The 25,572-nt window shown below is 46.2% G+C and overlaps 1 protein-coding gene across 1 annotated transcript in view; it reads right to left on the bottom strand.

Moving 5' to 3' along the window:
* Nucleotides 1-25,048, bottom strand: part of LOC111874449 (ETS translocation variant 1) — a 54,612-nt gene extending 29,564 nt beyond the window's left edge. Inside the window, exons 1-6 of the mRNA XM_023869968.2 lie at nt 24,901-25,048; nt 14,670-14,829; nt 13,592-13,642; nt 8,379-8,453; nt 2,254-2,452; nt 1,353-1,472 (exon numbers count right to left, since the gene is read on the bottom strand). Of these exons, the coding sequence (XP_023725736.1) occupies nt 1,353-1,472; nt 2,254-2,452; nt 8,379-8,453; nt 13,592-13,642; nt 14,670-14,829; nt 24,901-24,981 (686 nt within the window). The 5' untranslated portion in view covers nt 24,982-25,048. The remainder of the gene's footprint in view (nt 1-1,352; nt 1,473-2,253; nt 2,453-8,378; nt 8,454-13,591; nt 13,643-14,669; nt 14,830-24,900) is intronic.
* Between the last annotated feature and the right edge of the window lie 524 nt (nt 25,049-25,572).

The raw sequence follows: 25,572 nt of genomic DNA, 5'->3' as shown, positions 1-25,572 counted from the left end.
GTGAGGGTGATTGTGCAGCAATTGGTGGAATGAAGATTGGCAGGGGAAACCGAAGTACTCGGAGAAAACCTGCCCCAGCGCCACTTTGTCCACCACAAATCCCACTTGACCAGACCCGGGATCATACCCGGGCCGCCGCTGTGGGAAGCCAGCGACTAACCGCTTGAGCTATGGCGCGGCCCGTTCTACTGATGTAACTGCTTACTCCACTACCTGGCAGCGACACTTCTTGGTCCAGTGATATGTATAGTGTATCTGTGGGCCAGACTGCACCGCGTCACGTGCCAGCCGCTCATAAGAACCAAGACAGCACTGGCTGGTGTAGGACGCAACAGTGGAAATTGATTACTTCGGAGCGCTTTCTTCAAAAACGGAGCTTCCTTGCAGACGTCAGAGGAACAACAACAGGTTCCGGCTTCAGCTAATGGAAATTAAGTCACGTAGTTCTGACACGTCATGGGACAAAGCGAGCGAGTTTCGGCTGTAACTTCACTTTCAAACGAGAGGTGCCGAACAGTCAGTGCCCATCGCGATATTAGCTTGAGGCTCTTTTTCCACAGGTCTTAGCGAGCAATTCATCAGCCGCGTCGCTGTGTGGGAACAGCTCCATTCAAATCAATGGTTCGCTAAGACACGCCATTGGAGCTGACATAACTATACACGATTTCTCTCTGTGCTCAGAACTGTAAGCTCATAGCAGAGGCTACTAATATTACTGTATCCTGGAATGTGATGCCGTACAGTCTGGTAGACAGGTACTGACGTTTGCTTTTAAGGGATAACTTTCGTATCCTGTTAATGAAGTCATAGATTTCTGTGAAAAACTGGTCACTACGTATGTAATTTCCGCCCTGAAGACGGAAGCAGTATAATCCTTCGAAATCTTAGACCCGTATACCAGATTACAAGTCGCATGCTCATGTTCAGTAGCACCACGGAGTGGACAGTTCTGTTCAACAGACAGCTTGTGAAGTATGGCTGCTTTGTCTTGAACATGTCATGGTTACTGGGTGTTAAAGTTTGTGACGACAGTATAACCGCGCAAATATTGTGTTTCTGGACCATTACCGCAAGAGTTCAGCTGAAAAAAAAATCTGGTCGTGAGTCTCAAAGGGCTTGATACAAAGACGAACCCACTGGCGGTAAACCGCCAGTCATAAATTAACTCTAACTCTGACAGTCTTTAAAGAGTTAAGTCGTGCCTTCATTTAAGCACAGCGCGCTTATACTGGTCCGATTTCAACCAGAATTGTAGTATGTTAGAAAATATTGGCAACAGAACTTCCAGATACCAAATTTTGGAGAAATCAATTCGGCGACCTTGAACGTGTGTCTATGTGGCAGGAGCTCACCTGAAGCAGCTGCTGGACGGGAAGCTGAAGAAGGCGGACCGGGCCGTCGGCGTCGACACCAGCTCGTCACACTTTGGGTCCAGCGTCGTCCTGGGGGGCGGAGGAGGGGGTGGTGTGTACCTGCAGCAAGTATAACACAGTGACAACGTTGAAGAATATTACCTTGTAGGATGTGACACCGTATAGCTTGGTAGAAGTTAACCGACCTTTCGGAGAATGTACTGTTTCCTTCCTCAGGGGGGAAGAGTAAGCCAAGCATGCCACCAGGAGAAAGCAGGTAGCAAGCAGCGCTCTGCTTACAGATTATTGCATTTAGTTTCTGTGTCAGCGACTGAACAAGGTTACTTATAATAATCATTATGGAAGATGACAGTAACTGCAATTTTGTAGGGGCGTGAAACTTCTTGTTTCAAATTAAGGGAGGAACATAGACTGAGGGTGTTTGAGAACAGGGTGCTGAGAAGAATATTTGGACTGAAGAGGGATGAAGTGACAGGAGGTTGGAGAAAACTGCATAATGAGGAGCTTAATAACTTGTACTCTTCTCCAAGTATAATTAGAATGATCAAGTCAAGGAGGATGAGATGGGCAGGGCACGTAGCATGCATGTGATATGGGAGGAGAGGTGAGAAACTCATACAGAATTTTAAGAAACCCTGAAGGAAAGAGGCCACGAGGAAGACCTAAACGTAGTTGGGAGGGTAGCATTAAAATATTCTTTAGAGAAATAGGTTGCAGGATGTGGACTGGATTTATCTGGCTTAGGATTGGGACTCAGGCGGACTCTTGCGAACACGGTAATGAACTTTCAGTTCCCATCGAATGCTAGTATATTTTTGAGTGGCTAAACAAGTGTGAGCTTCTTAAGAATGACTCAAAATTAGTATGATGTTGATGATACCTGTTACGTGCAGGATCCTTGTGCAGGCCTGTAAGTGAGCACGGCGAGGGAAACCCCGCTGGGGGCCCGTAGCTCGAGTACGGCCCTGTAGTGGCGTAGTGACCCCCTGTGGGGCCCGGGTACGGACAGGGTGCGGCGAGGTGCGAACACGGCTTGAAGAGACCTGGAGACCGGGGTTCCTGCTTGATGCTCGAACAGCCTGCCCCAACAGTAGGAAGCGAGCAATGAGTAGCTTCTTACCTCGCTGCGACTAGAACGTGACATAGACGGCCAGCACTGAAACTTCTGCAACGAATGTGATTAAGGGCCTCGGCAGTCAGGCAGTGCTACCAACACACGCTGCCCGCTGTGGACTGTAACTGACGTAAATAAATGCAACTCATTATTATTATTATTATTATTATTATTATTAATCCTTTCTTTCCGCGAGTCTAACGGTGCACACCATAGCGTAGTTGGTTGAGGTGCTATTCTACAAGCCTGAAGGTCGCGGATTCGAGTCACGATGAAGTGGATTTTTTCAATTGACCTAATCCTTCCAGTCTCACTATGGTCCAGGCGTCGACTCAGCCTCTAACAGAAATGAGTACCAAGAATCTTCCTGGGGGTAAAAGGCGGCCGGAGCGTAAGGCTGACAACACCACCACCATCTATGAGCCGATTTTCTAGAGAAAATGTGGGAGCCTCGACGTCTCACAACCCTATGGACCTCCATCGCCTGTTACAGGGCTAGCTTTACCTTGTCTCACGGAAATCTGTGAGCCGATTGTCTAGAGAAAATGTGGGAGCTTCGACGTCTCTCAACCCTATGGGCCTCCATCGCCTGTTACAGGGATAGCTTTACATTTTTTCCATCCCTCCGGACCATTTCTGCTGTTCTCTGGCTTTGCATGAATTAAGATCGCACAATTTACGTGTGAGGAGGCACCGTCTCTTATTCAACTTTGCTTTGGCTCTAAATTGTGTGTCTCTGTTTTGGAAACTGCTCGGTATATCCGAGACTTCGCTTGTTCGCTGTCTGCTCCTCGCGTAAACTTTTTGCGGCTGCTGATGTCAGCAGGGACGTTCCCCTATTCCATCTTCCATCATACTTTATATGATATAATTGTTATTATTATATCGAATGTGTATGTATAGTTGAAAGACAATTCTGTACGGGAGTCTGTGAAGACAGAACTTGAGGCGGGGGCAGAGGAATAGCCATTGTTGGAGCCGTTACCGGGCAACGTCTAGTAACAGACTGAGGAGGCTAGATTGTGTGCTTTAGCGAACTGTAGTGTGGATATCATGATAGTGATATAGTTATTTGTAGTTACAACCTGTAAGTGATCAATAAATCTATTCACCCCGCTTACAGTCACACATACCACGTGTCAGTGTGTATGTAAGAATATTACCCTTTACCGCAGTATAATGCCATTCCCAATGCAAATACGTTTGTTATGCTTATCTCACCTGTTACTGGTAACTTTGATCTTTCATTAAATTATTATTATTATATAAATTGCCTTATTTTAATTTTGTTTGGAAATTTTTGTTTGTTTCTTTCTACGTACTCGTGCTAACTCGGTAATAGGCCTTTGGGCTGTTTAATTTGCACACTAATAAACAAGAACTGAATTTTATTATTATTATTATTATTATTATTATTATTATTATTATTATTATTATTATTATTATTATTATTATGCTAGTCTTGTGTTCCTACTTGTCATGTTCGAGACTTCTCTTCTTTTAGCGTTCGTCCCTCAAAAAGACATTGTCCCTCTTCTCGGTGCGCCCTTGCTACCAACGTGGTGGGTAAAGATCTTGACATATTTGCAGACGGAGCGGTTTCTCTGAATCATATTTTACAAGCATGTACCAAACCTTTTACGGTGCTACTGGATTAGTGTTTTCATTAAATACAAATGTGTGTACCTCGGCTAACGTTAATTTTCTTTTGTAATTGGTTTTAATTTATTGACTTGTTATTAATTGTATCACTCCCAGGTGTCTTATATCAGTATTTAGTTACTAACAGTATTAGCAACACTCGTAATAATTCATAAATGTATGTATATATTTAAGTCTTCTTTAGATTAATGCTCACAGATTTATTTGTCATATTTGTATTTTGTTTTCATTATTTTCTGTACCTTATATACTCGTGCTAACTTTGTAATTGGCCACTGTGCTGTTAAGTTTTTGCACGTAAATAAAAATGAATTGAATTGAATTATTATTTTTATAAGCGATTCGAATCGTTTCAAATCGATTATGATCATGTCAATTTAATTTCTTATTACTGAGTGTAATCCTTCTCTGTGGAGTTCTGGGTACTATGTACAGTGTGTTTCATAAAGACCTTATAGACTTCAAGTACTCATTAGGTTTAATTCGCGGGGGAGCGTCAGACTGCGGCGGAAATAGTACAACTGCCTTGCCGAGAAGCCTAAAGCCCCCTATAACATATGCCACCTGATTTACTACTACAGCTGAATTACCGTCTGAAATATATGTACTTCAAATCGGTCAAGTCTTTATTAAACAGGCTGTATTATGATAATGACAGGGAGTACAAAAATGTCCCGGGCAAAGTACAGGTACTTCTTCTTGTAACAACTAAACTAAGGCTTCAAAATATTATAAAGATTATTATTGGGTTACCCCTTTTGACTACGCAAAAACAGACAAGCTGTTTAGAGCCACTAGTTTGGGAAATGCTCTTTAAAAAGCGGAAAAGAAATATGAATTGTGGAGTTGAGCGCTCCTGGAGACAGGAAGCAGAACTAGTCAGACTGTGGTTGTGTTATTAAAAAGCCCCGTAGCGCTCCCAGCGGGAGAACAGAACAACATTTCTGATTATTATTGCTACATAATGTAAGACGTCGGAAGACATGGACACAAAAACCGGGGTAACGAGAAGCCAGGGCGCCATGCTGCGTCGCGAGATGGAGCAAGCGGGCGGGTGGGGACCGACGGCGTCTTAAAGTGGGCCACAATCACATCTCTGACATAAACCTCAGAGAAAGAAATTGCGACGGGGGAGGTAATATTAAGACTGTGGGCGGGGTCCAGCCTTTTAAATTCAATTCAATTTTTGGCAAAACCTCTGTTTGTTAGTGACTGTAAACCATTTATAAACACGAGGGTTACTGTGCTTTGGGTTGTGTCACCTTACAGTCTGGTAAAATTGTACCAGACTGTACGGTGCAACACCTCAGAAGACCGTGATCTGAATTATATACCAGGGCAAAATTGTTAATATGGAGGACAATGTCGGAGGGTGCAGGGGGGTGAGGGTGTGTGCTGGGATATAAACGATTATATTTTGTGCTTCCTGTGCTGAAATTTGAGATACCAAGTTCCTCGGAGGCCTTGTTTCCCCAGACTTCACTGCGTCATGTCCCACGAGACCACAATTTTAATGCTCACCGCTGCTAGAGCTTCATGGCTCACAGAGACACACCCTGCTGAGACTCAGTAGTTGAGAGACATATACTGCTTCCTTCCCAGGGATGTTTCTCCTACCTACCCGGAACGTGACTCCTCCCGTGAGTCACCATTCATAAAGAACATATTGACATGATTGACCAGTGATGTACAACCCGCTGGCCGCAGGTCGCATGCGAGTTCGGTTCTACACTGACACCCGTACACCGGCCGCTCGAGCCTAGGACCTCCCTTATCAGTATTCTTGATATCGACACTAGATGGGGGTGAGTGGTCAGTTTTGCGCCCCAGCCGCTTTACCCCCAGTGAAACAAGCCCCTCTTACCCAAGGGTTAAGAAGCTGGGTGGGCCCCACAGCCGGTCTGGGCGATGTGGGAGATGAGAGAAATCTCTTGCCCTTGCAGAGAATCGAACCCCGTCATAAATATATAGTGTCCCACGAGGAAAGGTCAATATTAAGGGAGGTCATAGTATCGGTCACTCTAAGCAAAAAACTGTATATGTACATGTCCTGCTCCTAGCGGTTTCCGAGATAGAGCTATTTCACTGTACAGTTCCAAAACTCTTGATAAGAAAGAGATATTACGTACTGTTTCTAATACCGGTATTTATTGTTCACGTGACAAAGTTGGTACAGTTTGCCTAGTTTAACACATTTTCGAAAATTCCACCTTCAACATCAATGCACTTTGCAACTCGTGTGAGGACATGGCGTGTTGCTCGCCTGTACAGTGTACAGTGAAACAGCTGTATCTCGGAAACCGTTAGGAACAGAACACATGCACATGTACAGTTTCTTGCTTAGAATGGCCGATACTATGACAGCCCAGAATATTGGGACACTCTGTATGTATACACATGGGAACGGCTGGGACTCCCTTCTGTACAGATCAAGTTGGAGCTGAGGTTCGTAGCTACCAGCCCCTAAATAGGACGGGAATGTGTTGAGAGGTGTACATCCTGAACTGAGAACATGATATGATTCCCCTGTTCGAGCTACATGTTCAGTCCATCGTACCGTTTCATGAGACAGACATCCACATGACGCACGTGGGAAAGCTGAGGCGGCCGTTTCTTCGAACATTTTTTCCTTCCAAATGCTCGCTTCGCGTCGGGACGAGCAAATAAAGACCCTGGGTACGCAGTTTGCACTGCGCAAGCGAGTTCCCATGTTATTAAAGGCTCTGGGGCCCGGGGCGGGCTGCAATATGCTTGTGTACACTGTATTACAGCAACAATAACGAGGGTGCAAATATTTGCCGTTCGTCGCTACCAGATCGTGTTCACACATCAGCACGAAATTAAAATCGCCTCATTTAGCTTTGTTTACCCGCTCCGGGCCTCAACTAGGCCGTCCCGGCTGTGTCAAGGTTTTCCTCAGGTCCTGGAACCTTAAAATCACCACATCTCAAATAGTCTGATGATGAAATCGCGAAATGAAAAATGCCGTCTTCTGGGATGTGGCACCGTGTAGATATTATGTTAACCGACGTTACGGAGGAACGTATCGCCTCCATCTTCAGGATATAACATAATCTGTACATGGCGCCACATCCCAGAAGACGGCATTTTTCATAGTCACAGGCATGAAAACTTCAAATCTTACAAATCACGAAATATTTACGTAATAATTCTCGGAAAACGCTTATTTGCGTGTCTTCTCTCTATTACCTACTTCATTTTCATGGGACTAGGCATGAATGTCATGTCAATTGACACCCACTAACACTCAAAGAATATAACAGATATCTGACGTTCCCACTGTGATGACAATGGCCATAACTGTGTTGTGGTAGATCTAGACCGACGTTTCAAAGCTCCCGCCTAGCTCTTCAGGTATATGAGAAACCCTTACGCTTACATCCTGAAGATGGCGATAAAAAATTCCTCCGAAACAGACTAAATGTCACAATATCGTGTAAGACAGTAATTGACTAATTAAAACTTTTCAGAATATAGCGTCTACTGAGTCCAGTGAATTGGATTACATTTAGTAAACAGACTCGGTAAATTAGCAAGTTCATTACTAAAGCAGTAAGTGAATTGCTTCTTATGCGCCCTTCACACAGCGTGCGAGTCAACAAGATGGCGCAGAAGCAGCCACGTGTCCCTTTAAACATCCGCAACTCTGGACTACCACTGGACGGATGTTCATGAAACTAGAAAGGAGAGGGTGTGCCATTGGAAGTTAAGTTGAGCTCAAAGTTCTAACATCCTACAAGAGGTAGGAGAAACATGGCCAACGCACGAAGTTGTGAGGTGGGAGCGACAGTAGCGCCAATATCGACACACGGTGACCACGGCAGCCAAAGTAAATACGGTTAACCATATTATCAACAGGAAACGTGGTGGTGATACTACTCAGACAAACGAACGTAAAAACAATAAATACTGGGAAGAACTAGCATAACATATCGCACAGACAGCAAGCTGATCTCAAAAGCCTCGTAAGCCTGAAGAAAAAATTACGGAAGGTAGACAGACAGCAAGATGATCTCATAAGTCTGTTTTTTTTTAATGAGGAAAGTAGACTAAAAATAAACGTAACAATTGGAGTTAGAGCTTACGAAATGTAGCTGCAGTGGAATGCGGGTTCAGAATTCCAAGACCCGGGGAACGGCAGCGGTAACTGCACTGAGATGCGGGTCGCGTTACTGATTGGTTACTTTGTCAGTTATTATATAACGTACCTGGTGGCGCCGCGTGGTGGTGGCTCTGGAACTCCGGAACATACTGCTCACTGTCGTCCGTCTCGCAACTGCTCTCTGCAACAGGGCAGTCCGTCCAAACGTCAACATCAAGCCAAATTTGCTGGGATATCCTCACCTCTGTAGGCTTTCCCTTTCAAGTTTTCCTAATCAAGCATGGCGGGCAGAACGCACGTTACGGAACCTGTCCCAAATTACAATTCGGGTATGTGAAGCCGTGTAGTTTGGTTTATAGATATTAAAATTTTGAAGGAAACTGCCGCTCTGTCTTGACGGCAGAACACTAAGAGAAGATCCTTCCGGAACTTTGGCTGTGCCTGGCTAATATACATGACGAAGGAGACGGAAAATTGCTCCGAAACATTGACAGTACTTATCTTTTCCTTAAGTTTTCTCTAGATGTTCGTGCCTATCTACAGGACTGCACGGCGTCACTTCCCAGCAATTCGTAATCCCAATATCCTCCGGTGTCAGAATCTCAGATCTCCCACATCTCAGTATGAATCCTGCAGGGCGTATCTAGTTTGCAAACGAGGTTCTGACAACCGAGCTATGGCTATAGGTCCTATCTGATGTGGAGGGAATAATATTACGGAAATCCCACACTTCAAAGCGCAGCGCTTCATACCCCATCACCGAAAATATTCTTAACAACTGACGATCATTTCTGCAAACGAATCGAGGCTTTATGTTCCGCGATTGGGGAACAGGGGTTCGATTTCAGGAAGAGGCAAATATTTTCCCTTCTCCATTGCATACAGGGCGCCTGTGGGCCCTTCTATCCCGTGGGTACGCCGGGCTCTTTCCTGGGAGGCGGGGGTCAAGCCGGAGATTAAAGCGGACAACTCATTTCTATCTAGTACTGGGGTTAAAAAATCGTGGAGCTATGCCTCCACTCCCCATACATCTTAATTTTGTGGTGCTCAATTAGAGATAGAGGCAACTTTATCTTGCACGTTGGCCCAGTGGCTAAGGCTGGCGACCTGAATTAGGAAGTGGGGGGCCCAGTTCCAACCTCGACGGAGACAGCGACTAACGTGAATTTTTCGTGGTATTCCTCAGTCAGTCAGTGCAAATGCGTGTGTAGTGCCTTAAACTACTTCAAAATTGCTTCTTTCTGCATTCTTTTCGGACCCCTGTCCAATGGTAACCACTCGTTACACGCTATGAAATCTGAGAGACTGGAAGTGTTGTTAAATAAACAACAAGCTAATACATTCTGTCTGTAACTTCTGCATAAATTATGTAATCACATGTGGTTCACCTGCCAGGCCTATCAGCAACCGATATGCTTATCGCAGAGCCTTTGTGCATTTTAAAGAACGCCACTTTATCCCTTGCGTGAAAAAGTAAAGCTATCCCTGTAACAGGTCGTGGAGGCACATAGGGTTGTGAGACGTCGAGGCTCCCACATTTTCTAGACAGTCTGCTACAGATGGCGGCGAGGTCTGCCTTACGCGCCGGCTGTCTTTTACCCCCACTAAGATTCTTGGTACTCATTTCTGTTAGAGGCTGAGTCGACCCCAGGGCCATAGTGCGTCTGGAAGCATTAGGTCAATTGAAAAATGCAGTCACCTCATTGAGAATCGAACCCGATACCTTCCGCTTTATAGCATAGTGCCTGAACCCACTACGCTACCGCGTGACCCCCATCCCCTGTGTAACACAGATATTCACCCGACCCCTGAAGGATAGACTGAATATTCAACACGTATGTGGCGCTGTGTCTGGAGACTGGAGGATGCTTGTACTTCCCGGATAATCTGCTTTATTTGTAGCAAGCCAAGTGACTTAGCGGTAGCACTCCAAGGAGCCCCGGGGTGACCAAATGAATAGGAGGGTGGGCGACCCCCCGCCCATTACAGTGATTAGCCCCCTCCTCGGCGTCTGCACACAAAGGCACCCCAACTAAAGATGAGCAAACACTGTCACTGACAATCAATCAACGTCAGCAGAACGGCTTCTAGATCGCGCATGACGCGAGTTCAATCGCTCGGAAGCCACAATCCGATTTCACGTGCATATCGTTTTGTTTCGATACGGCAGCGAGATATCGATTATTTCATTGTTCGAATTCCGAGTCAAGTAACGCCGAGAGACGGACGCGAACCTGAGCACAAGACAGGAAAGAATACATTGGCGTGAGGGAAAGCTCAAAACTTCTCACGTTACGTTCATCTTTATCTTTATCGAGAAGAGTCCCTATCCTTCGACGACAAGAAATTTATTTCTTTATTTTTTTGAGTGGGGGTGACACTGAGTCCACTTGGTATGTCCACCATTAATTGACCTATTGTACCAGCCCCGAATGATGATGATTGTGGAGCAGTCGGTGGAATGAAAATTGGTAGGGGAAACCGAAATACTCAGAGAAAACCTGCCCCAGTGCCTACTTGTCCACAACAAATCCCACATGACCTGGCCTGGGCTCGAACCGGGGCCGCCACGGTGGCAAGCCGGTTAACTGACTGCCTGAGATATGGCACGGCCTCCGACGAAGAGAAGGTGAGGTGGTTATCAATGCTTTCCCACGTCTGCCATTGCATTTATTCATCTCTAATTAATTTAAAAGCCCCGAAACTAACTTAGATTAAACGTCAAGCGTCGAATGGCTGGGTGATTATGGACTGGAAAGGATGTGGAGTGACGCGGCTGTGACCCCGTCTTGACTACTATCCAGGAATGACTGAAGAATACCGCGCAATCCTCAGACAGGATAGTTAGTGTGCTGACAGAGATTCGAAGCCAGTGCCTCCCGAATACAAGTTGAAAGCATTACCGCCTGAGCTAACCTGCCCCGTACTGTGCAAGCTGAAAACATTGACATTGCTGTTGCGATGGTGCACTGAAGCTCAGTGTGTCCCTAAATGTACAGTAGATTTGTCAAGGTAGGCGAGTTCTAGCCACCGCCAACCTCGCCTTCTCTTCGTTGGAAACTTTCCACAGGAATATATGTACTTGGCTTGAAATTTTCCTCACGCCTGCTTATCCTGAGCCCTGCTCAGCGAAGTTACCAGATTATACGATGTCGAATTTTATAATTTCTCATTAATGAGGAATCGAAAAAGATTTAGAAGGAAGCCGTCATGGACTGATCGCGGCAATATTCCGACAGTTTCTTGGAGGGAGTGAGGAAAACCACGGAAACCTCAGTCAGTCTAAGCCGAAATTCGATGCAGACACCTCCGAAACACGAATCTTGAGCGTTACCATGACCTGATTCCCCTAATTACGCCTACACTCACTATACAGGGTGTCCCAGGTGGAAAGGTCAATATTCTGGGAGGTCACAGTATCGGTCATTCTAAGCAAGAAAGTGTATATGTACATGTGTCCTGTTCCGAACGGTTTCCGAGACAGAGCCATTTCACTGTACAGTTCCGAAACTGTTGATAAGAAAGAGATATTACGTACTGTTTCCAATACCGGTATTTATTGTTCAGGTGACAAAGTTGGTACAGTTTACCTAGTGCAACATATTTTCGAAAATTCCACTGTCAACATAAATGCACTTTGCAACTCGTGTGAGGACATGGCGTGTTGCTCGTCTGTACAGTGTACTGTGCAGTGAAATAGCTCTATCTCGGTGCAACTCGTGTGAGGACATGGCGTGTTGCTCGTCTGTACAGTGTACTGTGCAGTGAAATAGCTCTACCTCGGTGCAACTCGTGTGAGGACATGGCGTGTTGCTCGTCTGTACAGTGTACTGTGCAGTGAAATAGCTCTATCTCGGTGCAACTCGTGTGAGGACATGGCGTGTTGCTCGTCTGTACAGTGTACTGTGCAGTGAAATAGCTCTACCTCGGTGCAACTCGTGTGAGGACATGGCGTGTTGCTCGTCTGTACAGTGTACTGTGCAGTGAAATAGCTCTATCTCGGTGCAACTCGTGTGAGGACATGGCGTGTTGCTACAGTGAAATAGCTCATCTCAGAAACCGTTCGGAACAGAACACATGCACATATACACTTTTTGTTTAGAATGACCGATACTGTGACCCTCGTGGGACATTCTGTAGAGTACAGACAAAGTTCCGTGTACTGTAATTTTCCTGATTTTCTAACATCTCCCAGAACGGTTTATCCTTCCTGTAGGCTTTCTAACGTCGCCCTGCACGAAAGTAAGGACGTTATAAAATTACTGTCCTGTCAGATGCAATGACGTACAGTTTGGTACATGAGTATCAATATTTTCAGAGGCTCCTGTTGCCTACATCATAGGGGTGTAAACGACTTCTTCTGTCCTGAATACGCCGGCAGGAAGTTTCTCCGAGCCGTTGGTACTTGTCGTGTTACTTCCAATTTAAGACGCAGCCGGTTTTTGAATGTGGGTTTCAAAAGAAATATCCGGTCATGAGCCCCAGCTGGGACTCGACACCAAGACAGACTGACTGACTGACTGACAGTTGTAACATGACTTTGACTTTGATTTTGAATGTGGGTTTTAGAATAAAAAAGTTAGAAAGGTTCAAATTCCTCGAATTTGAGACATGCCTCAATTTTTTAACAGGAGAAAAAATATGTGTATATCCGAAGCAATGCGGTATTTAACAGTCTACACGGCGTCACATCCTATAAGACCATATGTCTAACTTGGGACCCACAGCCGTGAGACCCTCAGATCCCACAAGCAGAACTGCAGTTTAGTTCTTTCAACTTCTTTTAAACAAAGTTCATAAAATGAACGCACGATGGGGAGCATTATTCTAGGCCATATTTTAGTTATCCTTTCCACGAAGATATAATATTTTAGAGAAAATATTGGCTTGACCATAATTTTGGATATGAACCCTCCCGCCCCCGCCAGAGCCAAATTTCAACGAAACAGATCCATAAGTTTGGGAAAGAAAAGGACGGATTCGCAAACAAAATTTCGGTTACCCCTCCACTTCACGCACTTTGCGCACAAAAATGCATACGGAGTTATTAATGAAGAGGGCCGGAGCTTCCAGTTACGGTGAGTATAGAAGTGTTATCCCTTTGGGACGTGACAGCGTCTAACCTGAAAATGGGAATACTACGTTCCTCCGAAACGTCCATAAACTTCGACCAGACTACACGGTGTCACATCCCACAAGACATCACTCTTCCCAGAAGCTATTATTGACATGACAGCGCTAATGGGCCACAGCAGGTGAATGGGTCGCGGTACGCATGCGCCGCGCTAAGGCAATCAGGGTAAACGTTGGCGGGCTCACCTTCCTGCAACCAGGGCTCCTGTGTCTGGCGGAACTCGTGGAAGATGTCCCCTGTAAGAAAACAGAGAAGTGACGGTCTTACCACTTGAACCTGTGCTCACTGCTACTGTTTCACGTTTACACCTGTCACTCACGTGGCGCCACAGTCGCACACATAAACCAAGGAACCAACTTTCATTGGACGAACAGATCACGAGACCTCTCGATTACGGGTTATGTTACTCGGTAGCTACAACATACAGCGTCGAATGGTAGGGTGACACTGATGAATTGGAAAGGATCTGGAAGGAAGCGGTCTTAGCTACATGTGGAACGTGTAACACGCATTAGGGAGACGTGAAATATAAATAAAATTGTAGTTTTAAAATCTAAATGGAAGAGATCACTTGGAAGAACTAGACATAGATAGGAGAATAATACTAAACTGGATGTTACGTGAAGACATAACTCACAGTACGAGCCTCTGGTGTGCTAGAGACTGGAGGCTCCTAGAGGCGTCAAACAAGTCCATCAGTCAAAAACAGGCATTTCTTGACTAACAGCTACTGAAGCAGGAGGTTTCTTGCAAGTAGACGTGAAGATCATACCACCCAATGTCAGCAAGCATCCGAAACACATGTGCAGTAATAACAAGCCTCGACGCTCTACATCCTGGGCAACTGGCAGCATCGTTACAAAGTCACAAATAAATTTACGGCCTTCGAAGGACAAACAGCAGTATTCACCATAGGAAACTCTGAAACTCTGTTTGCATGTCGAGTGAATATTGAGTGGCTTCAGCTGGCTCCCGTTCCCATGACTCCCTCTGCGCCCACTTACAAGGACCACTTCTCAGTACCCTTCAAATTTGCACTGGTCTCTACGTTCCTCCGAAACGCCCAGCATTCTGCGACTTACACGGCTTTAAAGCCCAAAGCCAGTACTGGTTGCAGCTCTGTGTCAGCCGGACATTGGGCATCAAAATCAGCCAAACAGATCCAATGCAGCTACGAGTGAAAGCGGCACAAGTCACGGTTTGGGAAGACTTGATGAGGGGGGGCAGGCGAAGCTACGAAACTGCGTCACAACATCTGCTTACCTTCCTGGTGGTGTCGAGGGGCGGCCTTCTCGGGGAGCTGGCTTTGCTGCAGGGGGAAGAAGCTCGTTGCCCCCGGGGGCTGCTGTTGCCCCACGGAGACCGCCTTTCCCGCGGGCAGGCACTCCGGCGACGTGGATTGGTGCAAACCAAATGCAGATCCCTGAAGCCAGAAACATTTCTGCTCAGAAAAACATAGGACCAGGCGAAATGGAAGGAAATAACATAATCCAAGGTCGGGTCATATGTGATTTGTGGTGGACAAAGTGGCACTTGGGCAGGTTTCCTCCGAGTACTTCGGTTTCCCCTGCCAATTCTCATTCCACCGACTTCTCCACATTCATCATCATCTAACATCCGGGGCTGGTACATTAGGCCAATTAGTGGCCGACGTACCAAGTGGACTAAGTTTCACCCCCACCCCAAGAAATTAATTAATTAAAACAGTTTATACGTATGTTGTCGCACCATAACGCTCAAATACCTCACGGGGAATGCTCTAGCAACGTAATGTTAAAACGTGATATTCAGGAATGTGACGCAGTGCAAATTGGTACATAAATACTGGCGTTCAGTAGGATCTTGCTGCTTCAGTTCTCATTATACACCATGAAGATGAAGGCATCATGCTACTCCGATACTCGCAGATATCTACCAAACTATACGGAGCCATATCCCACAATCCTGCACTCTTGTAATCGCAAAGTGTAAATACTTTGACAAGTTACACTGTGTCTCGAAATTACGATATTATGACTTGCAGGCTAAATTTAAATGCATGCATTGACATGACCATGGTAGCTTCATGCTCTGACCGCTCTTATCCCCGGGGAAAGTGATTCTGGTAAGTTGTATGTGAGTGGCTGCGCCCGAAATTGGTTCCTAACTTCTGGTGAGAAGAATTACAAGAACCCGTAGACTTCCGGTTGCTGAGCTCTGTTGGCGAACTGTGAGCAGTAGCATTATTTGCCTTGTGTCTCCTTCCGCTTCATCCTTATCCTTCTTTCTCTCCTTTATATATTTTCTCTTCCCCTTCTTTGTTGGCACGCGATAGTGAAGTTGGTTGACGCACTATGCTACAGGCCGAAAGACCGCGGGTTCGAATCACGATGAGGTGGATTTTTTTTTCAATTGACCTAATCCTTCCAGCCGCACTGTGGCCCTGGGTCCGCTCAGTCTCTAACAGAAATGAGTACCAGGAATATTCGTGCGGGGTAAAGGGAGGCCGGCGCGTAAGGCTGACCTTACCTCCATCTATGCGCCGATTGTCTAGAAAATGTGGGAGCCTCGACGTCTCACAGCCATGTGGGCCTCCACGGTCTGTTACAGGGATAGCTTTGCTTTTTACTTCTCCCTTGTTTTCTATTTCTTAATCTCCCTTCTCCATCTTTCGCTTTTCTCTTCTTTCCTCTGCTCCGTCTCCGCCTTAACCTCAGCCTTCTGAAGGTTCTCCTTCCTTAACATAATTTAACATTAATCCGGTGCTAATGAGTTTCACAGGGAGCCGGGATAGCGACTGGCTGCGGGCTGGACGAGTCCCGGTAGGCTCAAGAATTGTCTCTTCCCCACAGAGTCCAGACCGGCCCTGAGGCCCACCCAACCTCCTATCCAATGGGTACCGGGGGCTCTTTCCCTGATGGTAAAGAGACTGGGGCGTGAAGCTGAACACTCACCTCCAGCTAGTGCCGAGGTCAAGAAAATGTGGACTTATACATCCCCTCCCCCATACGCCTTCATGCCGTAGTGCTTAATTAGTTAAGCACAGGAACAACTTTACCTTTTACTACTGAGCTTCGTAACTTGTGCTCTTCGCCAAGCATAATTAGGATGATCAAGTCAAGGAGGATGAGATGGGAAGGGTATGTAGCATGAATGGAGTAGAAGAGGAATGAATGTAAGTGGAAAATCCAGAAGGAAAGAGACCACTAGGAAGACCAAGACGTAGGGGATGGATACAATTAAAATTGATATTAGAGAGCCGGGATGGGGTGGATTGATCTCGCTCAGGATAGGGACCAGTGGATGGCTCTTGTGAACACGATAATGGACTTTCGGGTTCTACAGAATGCTGGGAAGTTCTTGAGTAGCTGCACAACTGTCGGCTTCTCAAGAAGGGTTAGTATACTATTGTTGTTACTAATAAATGTATGTTTCTTCTCCCCCCTGCTGCTCCAGTGACGTGACCCGCACAACTGTGGGAAGGCTTGAGCGCGAGGCAGCGGCTCTGCTGCGGGGAACCCCGGGACCCCGTTTAAGAAGCCCCACCGCAACAGAAGTGTCGGGGAGAAGGAATTCATTTGCGGAGGAAATCAGCAGCCACGGTTCCTGCCTGAAATTGCTTCATTTCCGAGAGAGACTGACTTCTACTACGCGCTAACACGGTTACCGGTGCGGTGAGGACTGCAACCCGTCTGTCAGAAGAACTCCCGTTATCGGGAGGTCCCCGCAGAACCCAGGACCAGTGACAGGCTATTTACGTGTCAGCGTGTGACCCAAGTGAATTTAAAACTTACCGAATCTTACAATTTCCCTCCAATGGGTGCAAGAGTTTAAGCTTTTTCCCCCCCTAATGTTTCGACTTTCGTTTCGGTCCGAAAAGGTTGGGCTTTAAGTTCTGCTTTTACAAATAAACCTGTATGGTTATCAGCTGTAACAGTGAAGATCTGAAGATACACGAGCCCCCTGTTCGTAAGTACTCTAAAGAGACCAGTAGAACAATGCAGGGTCACATAAATACATCCCTGTGACAGACTGTGGACGCCCATACAGTTGTGAGACGTCGAGGCTCCCACATTTTCTAGGCAATTGGCTCACAGATGACAGTGAGGTTGTCAGCCTTACGCTCCGGCCGTCTTTCACACCGTAGAAAGATTCCTGGTACTCATTTCTGTTAGAGGCTGAGTCGACCTCGCGGCCATAGTGCGGCTGGAAGGAATAGGTCAACTGAAAAATACAGTGACCTCATCGGGAATCGAAACCGCGACCTTCTGGTTTGTAGCATAGTGCCTCAACCAGCTGCGCTACCGCGTGCCCCCGCAGTTCTCGTTTGGTGCTTTAAAATGCAAGCAGTGAATGCTAAAGTGAAGTGCACAAAATGCTCGTTTGGCTAGAGAGTCGCCTTGAATCAGAACATTTCGCCTTCAGAACTTCACAGAAATTCTATACTGGAACTCCACATGAAAACTCACCGCGGGGAGTGAAGCTTATCTGCGTCATTCGACAATGTGCAGTCCGAGTTAGAGATCGACAAACTAAAAATAAATGAAATAAAATATTATGGCGTATTTGCCCAAAGCAAGAACTGTGGAAGCAAAGAAATAGCCGTTGCTACGTAAGGGTCATTACACACGCAACAGAGCAACGAGTCACGTACGCTGTGACGTCACGCAAAAATAGACGTTGCAAGCGGCGTTCTCTGACGGTCCGCGCCGCGCTCATTGTTAGGCAACGGTACGGTAAACACATTTTTGCAGCAGTGAATGAACAAGCAACAATAGAAGAAAAGGTGTTTTCTGTGAATCCGTCCCTGGTCTATATGAGGATCTCATGCAGTCAGAATTAGAAATGAGTTGAGTTCCGGTGTTGGAATTTGGCAGAATAATTCATAAGAAACGGCAAGAAAGGAATTAGGTTCTGCAAAGAAGAGTTCATGTGTGATTTGAAGTTCCAGTGAGACTGTTATGAATCCGCTGCAAGGAAACGGCTGACTAGTTTAACAATGACCTGTAAAATTTGGAAAGTGATAGCGCTGTAATTACATATAGTTCCGAGTGGAGTGTGTAGGGTGTCAATAAATCCAATCCAAACCCCTGTTTATAAGTCACGCACACCCCAAGTACGTGACAATATCATGACATATACACTAAGATTGATGAATATCTCTTAACTGTTTTAAATGTTCAAAAGACAGACACACAAGAGCGTGGTGAAGCCTGCTTTATTTCCACAACAGGCTAAAGGCAGAAAGAAGTTTTCAAGAAAATCATTCGCTCCTGTTAAAGACCCGCGTAAAGGTGAGAATCCCAGGGCTTACAGAAACCTCAGACCTGCACAGTTTCGGCTCAGCACCGCACCACCTGACACCTGACACCTATCACATGTCATTCAGGTGGTTACAGGATGAGCAAGGATATGGGCTGTCAGGTGATCCACTGCAGCCCAGGTTCAGCACGCACGCACACACACACACACACACACACGGCATTATCGATCTTGTATCAGCAAAGAATTACTCTTGAGGGTACAAACACAAGATGGGTTGGGACCCTTGTCGGAAACTCCATTACCAGTGCCGGGAGCGAGACAGAGAGAGAGAGAGAGAGACCACTGGCAAAGCGCACACAGGCCTCTAGAGTTCGCCTGGAGAAGTGTACATGGCAGTGGTTGCAGCTGCGTTGTGGGGAGAGGAGACGGTGACGCACTGTAACTAAATTACCACATACACCCCCTCATTCATTCATCGCCCCTACAGCCCCTTTATTTGTCCCTGGCCTCTTTTTATTTTTGGTATCATAAGCCTATACACAGTCAATAGAACTCCTTGGATGAGGGATCAGCACGTCGCAAGGACGCTAACTACAAAACAACATAAACTTAGAATAAACATTCATGCCTCGAGCGGGATTCGAACCCACAACCCCCGCGGGAGGAAAGAGTTCATAGTTGAGAGCACGTGGCCCCCGTGAACCACTCAATGTAACCTTACAGTTCTTATGTCAGTCAGTCGACACGACCGCATCAACTGCGCCCTCTGCTGAGAACAGCCGGGCCTAACATACTGACAGCACCGCGCTCTTATTGTTATAAGGCCACTGATATGGCAAAGTGGCGGGATAGTGGTTGCAACAACATTGTGTGGAGGAAGGGAAGCTGACGCACTGTGAACTTACGGCTGTGACCAAGGAAAACCACGGGAAAACTGTATCGATTTGACCGTTCGCTCCACCTTCCGAATGCAAACTGACATGAAGACAGCAGGGCGGGGTTTGAACACACGAACCCCAACATTAGTCCCTATCTGTCTGTTGCTTTATTTGAAACAAGAAAATGGCATATTTGTGTTACAGAGTTTGTTCCATGAGCATAATTTGGATGAGCAACCAACAGCTTTCTGTCCTTGGAGTGCTGGCGAAAGTCAAATACAATTGACGGCTTTGCCCCTCTTTGTGGATCAGAAGTCACAGACAGACAGATAGATAGACGCAGGGCTGAGGGCGCGCAGGCTTCCTGCCCTGACCGGCCCAAGTCTCTCACATAGGCGAGACAAAGACCGCGTTTCCTTGTGTCGTAACATCGTTACACTAATTGCTACGCCTTCTCCCGCCCTTTGTGTTCTTTCTATTACTCCGGGTGCGAATGTGGGTCGGTAGAAAAGAAAGACAAATTGGGGCAAACTTTTCTCCCCCTCCCCCAGATCTTGTGGAGGCGCGGTTCGATTTTCGTAATTGTGTGCTGTTTGCTTTGCGACGTGCATTGTTACGTCTCGTACTGTCTGTGACACCCAGTCCAGGTGCAGGGCGGCCAGGCCTTCGCAACAGTAAATGTGTTAACCTATACAAATACTCGAAACTAAACGCAGTGCCACATTCACTGTCACGAGCGATTTGTCACAGCCAATATTGCGAACAAAATGTCTGCAGTAGCTACATTCACCCACAAATTTACAAATATTTTTCAGATAAATTATTCGTACACACTTTCGTCAACAAAAATGTACTGTGACTTGCCAACGTATTGCTAGGCAACGGCTCAATAAACACCCCGCGATAGGCTCACGCAACAGTAGGACGAATTTTTATAGCTCGTCCCTGGGTGACACCGCACCGATGGAATGTCGAGGTAGCGGGGATCTGGAACGAAATGTTGTCGAATGAATTGGTGTTCACAATGCGGCGACATGTACAGAAATGGGAGCATACAAATAAATACACTATAACTCCCATTGGCATAGAATAAAGACAAAGAACGTCAAGCTAACATGTAAACATGTGTAAATAAATACATGTTACAATGCTCTGTGGTAGAGAGATGCGTTCAATTTGATCATGTTTTGTTAGTACACCCATGTCCGGAAACGCTTCCTTCTGGCACTAGGGGCCACAAAAGTTTCCGAGACAATGCATAAGTTTTAGGGGAAGTTATTGTTGTTTTGCATTATAAAATTTGTCCAGAATGGCGACCGCAGACTTCATTGCATGTGCTGCACCGCCTGGCCATGTTATGCTGAACTCTTCGACAGACTCCCGGCATTTCCCGGATGGTTCCAGCTGCTACTGCAGTTCTTGTCACAAGATTCCCGGCATTTCCCGGATGGTTCCAGCTGCTACTGCAATTCTTGCCACAAGATTCCCGACATTTCCCGGATGGTTCCAGCTGCTATTGCAGTTCTTGCCACAAGATTCCCGGCATTTCCCGGATGGTTCCAGCTGCTACTGAAGTTCTTGCCACAAGATTCCTGGCATTTCCCGGGATGGCTCCAGCTGCTACTGCAGTTCTTGCCACAAGATCATGTTGTGTCTTCACCGGAGTCCCGTACACCAGGCTTTGCATGTACCCCCAGAGAAGTCAACTCAGGGGAGCGAGGGGCAGGTTATTGGGCCTCCACGCCCAATCCCTCTGTTGCCAAAAATTTCTTCCAAATACTCACGGACGACATTAGTGCAGTGTAATGGGGCGCCATCATGCTGGAACCACATTTCCAAAGTACCACCCCCAGCAGCTCGGGTAAGGTCTCTTGGAGAAATGTTAGATAAGTATCACCAGTAAGCCACAGAGGCAAGAGATAAGGTCGTCCTACTTCACATTTCAAAGGCCCTAGCGCGTAAACAAACCGTTTCCGGACATGGGTGTACTAACAAAAAAATGACCAGAATGAACCCATCTCTCTACCACAGAGCGTTGTAACATATATTTATTTAAATTCTGTATACGGCTATTTATAAACATAGCAATTAAATCCTTTGACAATTTTGTTAAATTAAAATATTTGGGGACGAGATTAAGACATCAAAATTGTATTCAAGATCAAGGTAAGATCATTCTAAAGTCATGGAAGACTCGGACAAGTAGAGGTGCGCTTGCTTTGGTCATCATTTCACCCTGAAGACGGGAGCAGTACGTTCCTCCACAAAATCGGTGAACTTCTACCAGACTACACGCAGTCACATACCAGAAGACCGTACTCTCCATAGTCACGGCCGCTGCAACCTGAAATTCAAGAAATATGGACGAAACGTCCTTCTCTGGGCCTATTTCACGATTCATTCAAATTAACGAAGTCTATACACTCTGCCTGTGAAGGTAAAGCTGTCCCTGTAACAGGCCGTGGAGGCCCATAGGGTTGTGAGATGTTGAGGTTCCCACATTTTCTAGACAATCGGCTCACAGATGGCGGTAAGGTTGTCAGCATTACGCGCCGGCAGCCCTTTACCCTCAAGAAGATTCCTGCTACTCATTTCTGTTAGAGGCTGAGTCGACCCCAGGGTCATAGTGTGGCTGGAAGGATTAAGTAAATTGAAAAACCTTTTTAAAAGTGATGATTTAACGACGCTGTTAGTATCGAGCCTATATGGCGTTAATCACAGGACAATGAACGAATATGGAGCAGTGGTTGAACTATTAACACGTTCAGTGAAATTAGCAGTTTTAGACAGAGCAGGATGCAACCTTATAAACACAAGGGGTACCTTGAAATTTGTTTTCACTTTTAGTTTCCAGCCTCGTCAGCCTACCCGGGTTGAAAGTAATATTTCGCCGTCATAGTGGTGATAAATTGCGGCTAGTTGAACCCCCTCGTCTGTAAGAATATTTCAGAGAATTCGACGCGACTCAAAGGCTGTAATTACTGATTTATCATGCGTCGATATTACAGGGTGATTCCTTCGGAAATGGTCCAGAACTGATAATTATAAATCAGGCAAAAATTTACCGATTAAAACGAAATTTGGCAAGCACGTACCTCGGTAAGTGTGGAGATAATTGCGTTGCAATTCCGCCTGGAGACACAAACCGACAGAACGCTCCATGTTCGGGGATGTTACAGCCAGAGTGGCAGGGAGTATCACAGTAATTTAAAAAAAAGTCTCGAACTGGGCAGTGTTGCAATGCACGTAGGGTTGCCAAGCTTCGTGTTCATCGTTAAATTTTTATGCGATATATAGTAATTGCATCGGAGGTCTCCTCAGACTGAATCACCCTGTAGAGTTTTAAGCCAGTTTAAAAAATTACAACACCCTGTAGCTGTCATGCTTTCACATCTTTTCGTTTCTGAATACACGTTTATTGATTTTAGGCTTCTACGATGATTTTCTATTGATGTTGGTTCTCTTCTTGGGCGTTTCTGCCGTGTGAATATGGGCAGTGCTGTCGACGTTTCGAAACTACATGCTGTCCCCAACACATTGATTCAATCTTCTCACTTCGACCCTGCAGACGAAATTCCGAAATTTGGGGACAAATCCACATGGTGCAGAGACCCGTGAGAAGGAATAGGAACATGAACAAGGCAGCAGGTCTCCCTCCCCACTGAAATATTGGTAAATATCTACCAGACTACACGATATCACACCCCGGAAGATCTTCATATAATTGTTACTGAAATAACTCGAGAACATGTGTGTTAGAGTATGTAAGCTGCTCATAAATTGGCGTTGCGAAAACTGAACTGCACTATTGAGATTACTGTTTCTAATGTGACGCCGCGTAGTCTGGCAAATGGGTATCAATGTTTCGGAGGGATCAGACTCTGACCCCTCCGTCGCCAGCCCGCAGCCAATCACTATACCGAATGAGCTATCCCGGCTCTTCGAGTAGCCTAGTAGAGAGGTAATAATGTTTCGGCGGAATATACTACCTCAGTCTTCAGGGTATGGACGTGGAAGCAGCAGATCCCTCCGAAACATTCATACCTGTCTACTAGACTACACGATATCACACATCAGATGGACTTATCTTTCTGAATAGTATGCGGTGAAGGAACTTGCTACTTTTACCATCCTACCCTGAAGATGGAAGGAACACACTCTTTCGAAAAGTTAGAAAGAGTCCAGTGACGGGTCCTCGAGCTCTGCCGTGCCACGACTCAGGCGGCTAGTCGCCGGTTTCCCACAAGCAGCGGCCCAGGTTCGATCCTAGGTCAGTTCATGTGGGATTCATAGTGAACAGATGGGCACTGGAGCAAGTTTTCTCCGAGTATTTCAGTTTCCCCTGTCAATTCTTATTTCACCGACTGCTCCATACTTAATCTAGCATCCGAGGCCGGTAAAATAGGTCCAATATTTTCCGAAGTACCAAGCCAACTCGGCCTCACCCGACCCTTCAAATAAATAAAAATAAAAACATTCTTCCCTTGACCTTTTAAAGCCTACCCGTTACTATATACTCGTATACCACCAGCTTTAATGTACTGACTCTGCGTTATGGCCACAGAGTGTATCTGTGTGTTCCGTACGGTTCTCACAATAAACAGCGACTGTGTCCCTAAACAGCATTAACCGGTTGGGCTCTGTAGCGGAGACGTAATGTGCTTCCTGTGAGGTACGGACTGAATTCTTATATATACTGCATTCTGCCCACAGAGTGTCTGTGTGTTCCGTACGGTTCTCACAATAAACAGCGACTGTGTCCCTAAACAGCATTAACCGGTTGGGCTTTGTAGCGGAGACGTAATGTGTTTCCTATGAGGTACGGGCTGAACATATATATATATATTATTCAGAAGAATTTCAATCTGTATAGCTTTTAATATGAGTCTAAGTTTTACTCCCATATAAAAAATTATTAGAATTAGTGCACTTTTTGTGTATTTTATCTTTATGCTTTAAATAACAGACGGGACTGCATATTATTCTGAACCAAAAAATAGCAGGCATTTCCCGGACCTAGTCTGATCTTTGGCCACGCCACAGCTCAAGCGGTTAGTCGCTGGCTTCTGTCCGCAGCGGCCCTGGTTCGATCCAGGGTCTGGTCAAGTGGGATTTGTGGTGTACAAAGTGACGCTGGGACAGGTTTCTTCGAGTACTTCGGTTTCCCCTGCCAATCTTCATTCCACCAATTGCTCCACAATCACCCTCACCTATGATCTGGGGCTGGTACAATAGGCCAAAAGTGGCCGCAATACAAGGGACTTAGTCCCAACCCACTAGCAATAAAAAAAATACCGTGGACCTCGAAAGTCTGAACCTTGCCACACGACAACAGCAAACTGTGATGAGTGTACGTCAGAGTAGAGACTTACGACGCTTCTGCTGACGTCGGCCGCTGAGGCTGGCACTTCTTGGTCAGGCACCAGGTTCATATCCCTCGCAGGCCACCGCATACACCACACAGTACAGGGCCAGACATGCCAAGGAATCTTCAGCCCCTCATTCTGCAGCACGACTTGTTTGTGTTTGTACGAAACGTCAAGTGACGCGTCACGTCGGGGCAGCCTCCTCCCCGTGTGATGCAGGGCGCGTGCGCAGTGCCCCGCCCAGTAGTTCGCCACGCCCACCGTCGCGTGCGCCAGAACACCTGACCTCCACTTGCACCCCTCGACACAGTTATTTGACTTGCTTATTTAACGACGAGACCTAAATAGTGTGCGATGACAGGATGGTTACTGTTGCTGAAATGAGAATTGGTAGGGGGAACCGAAGCACTCGCCACTTTGTCCACCACAAATCCCATCCGGGCCGCCGCGGAGGGAATCCCGCGACTGACAGCCTCTACACTAACAGGAACGGGCCTGCAGAGTACACGAAAATGAACGGACAACGCAGTATAGCGAGTTAAAATTGTAACGCGAGACAGACTGTACCACATTCTGGTTCAAGTGGGGCCGAGCTGTGGGCCTAGATACCATGACAGCCCATCTGATGTGGGCAAGATAATCTTGTGTTAACATCATGTGAAAACCGGGCTAGATCAC

Source organism: Cryptotermes secundus, unplaced genomic scaffold, assembly GCF_002891405.2.
Source record: "Cryptotermes secundus unplaced genomic scaffold, Csec_1.0 scaffold47, whole genome shotgun sequence".
NCBI lineage: Eukaryota > Metazoa > Arthropoda > Insecta > Blattodea > Kalotermitidae > Cryptotermes > Cryptotermes secundus.
Note: the sequence above shows the minus strand (reverse complement) of the source record. Positions and strands in the feature narration are given on the sequence as shown.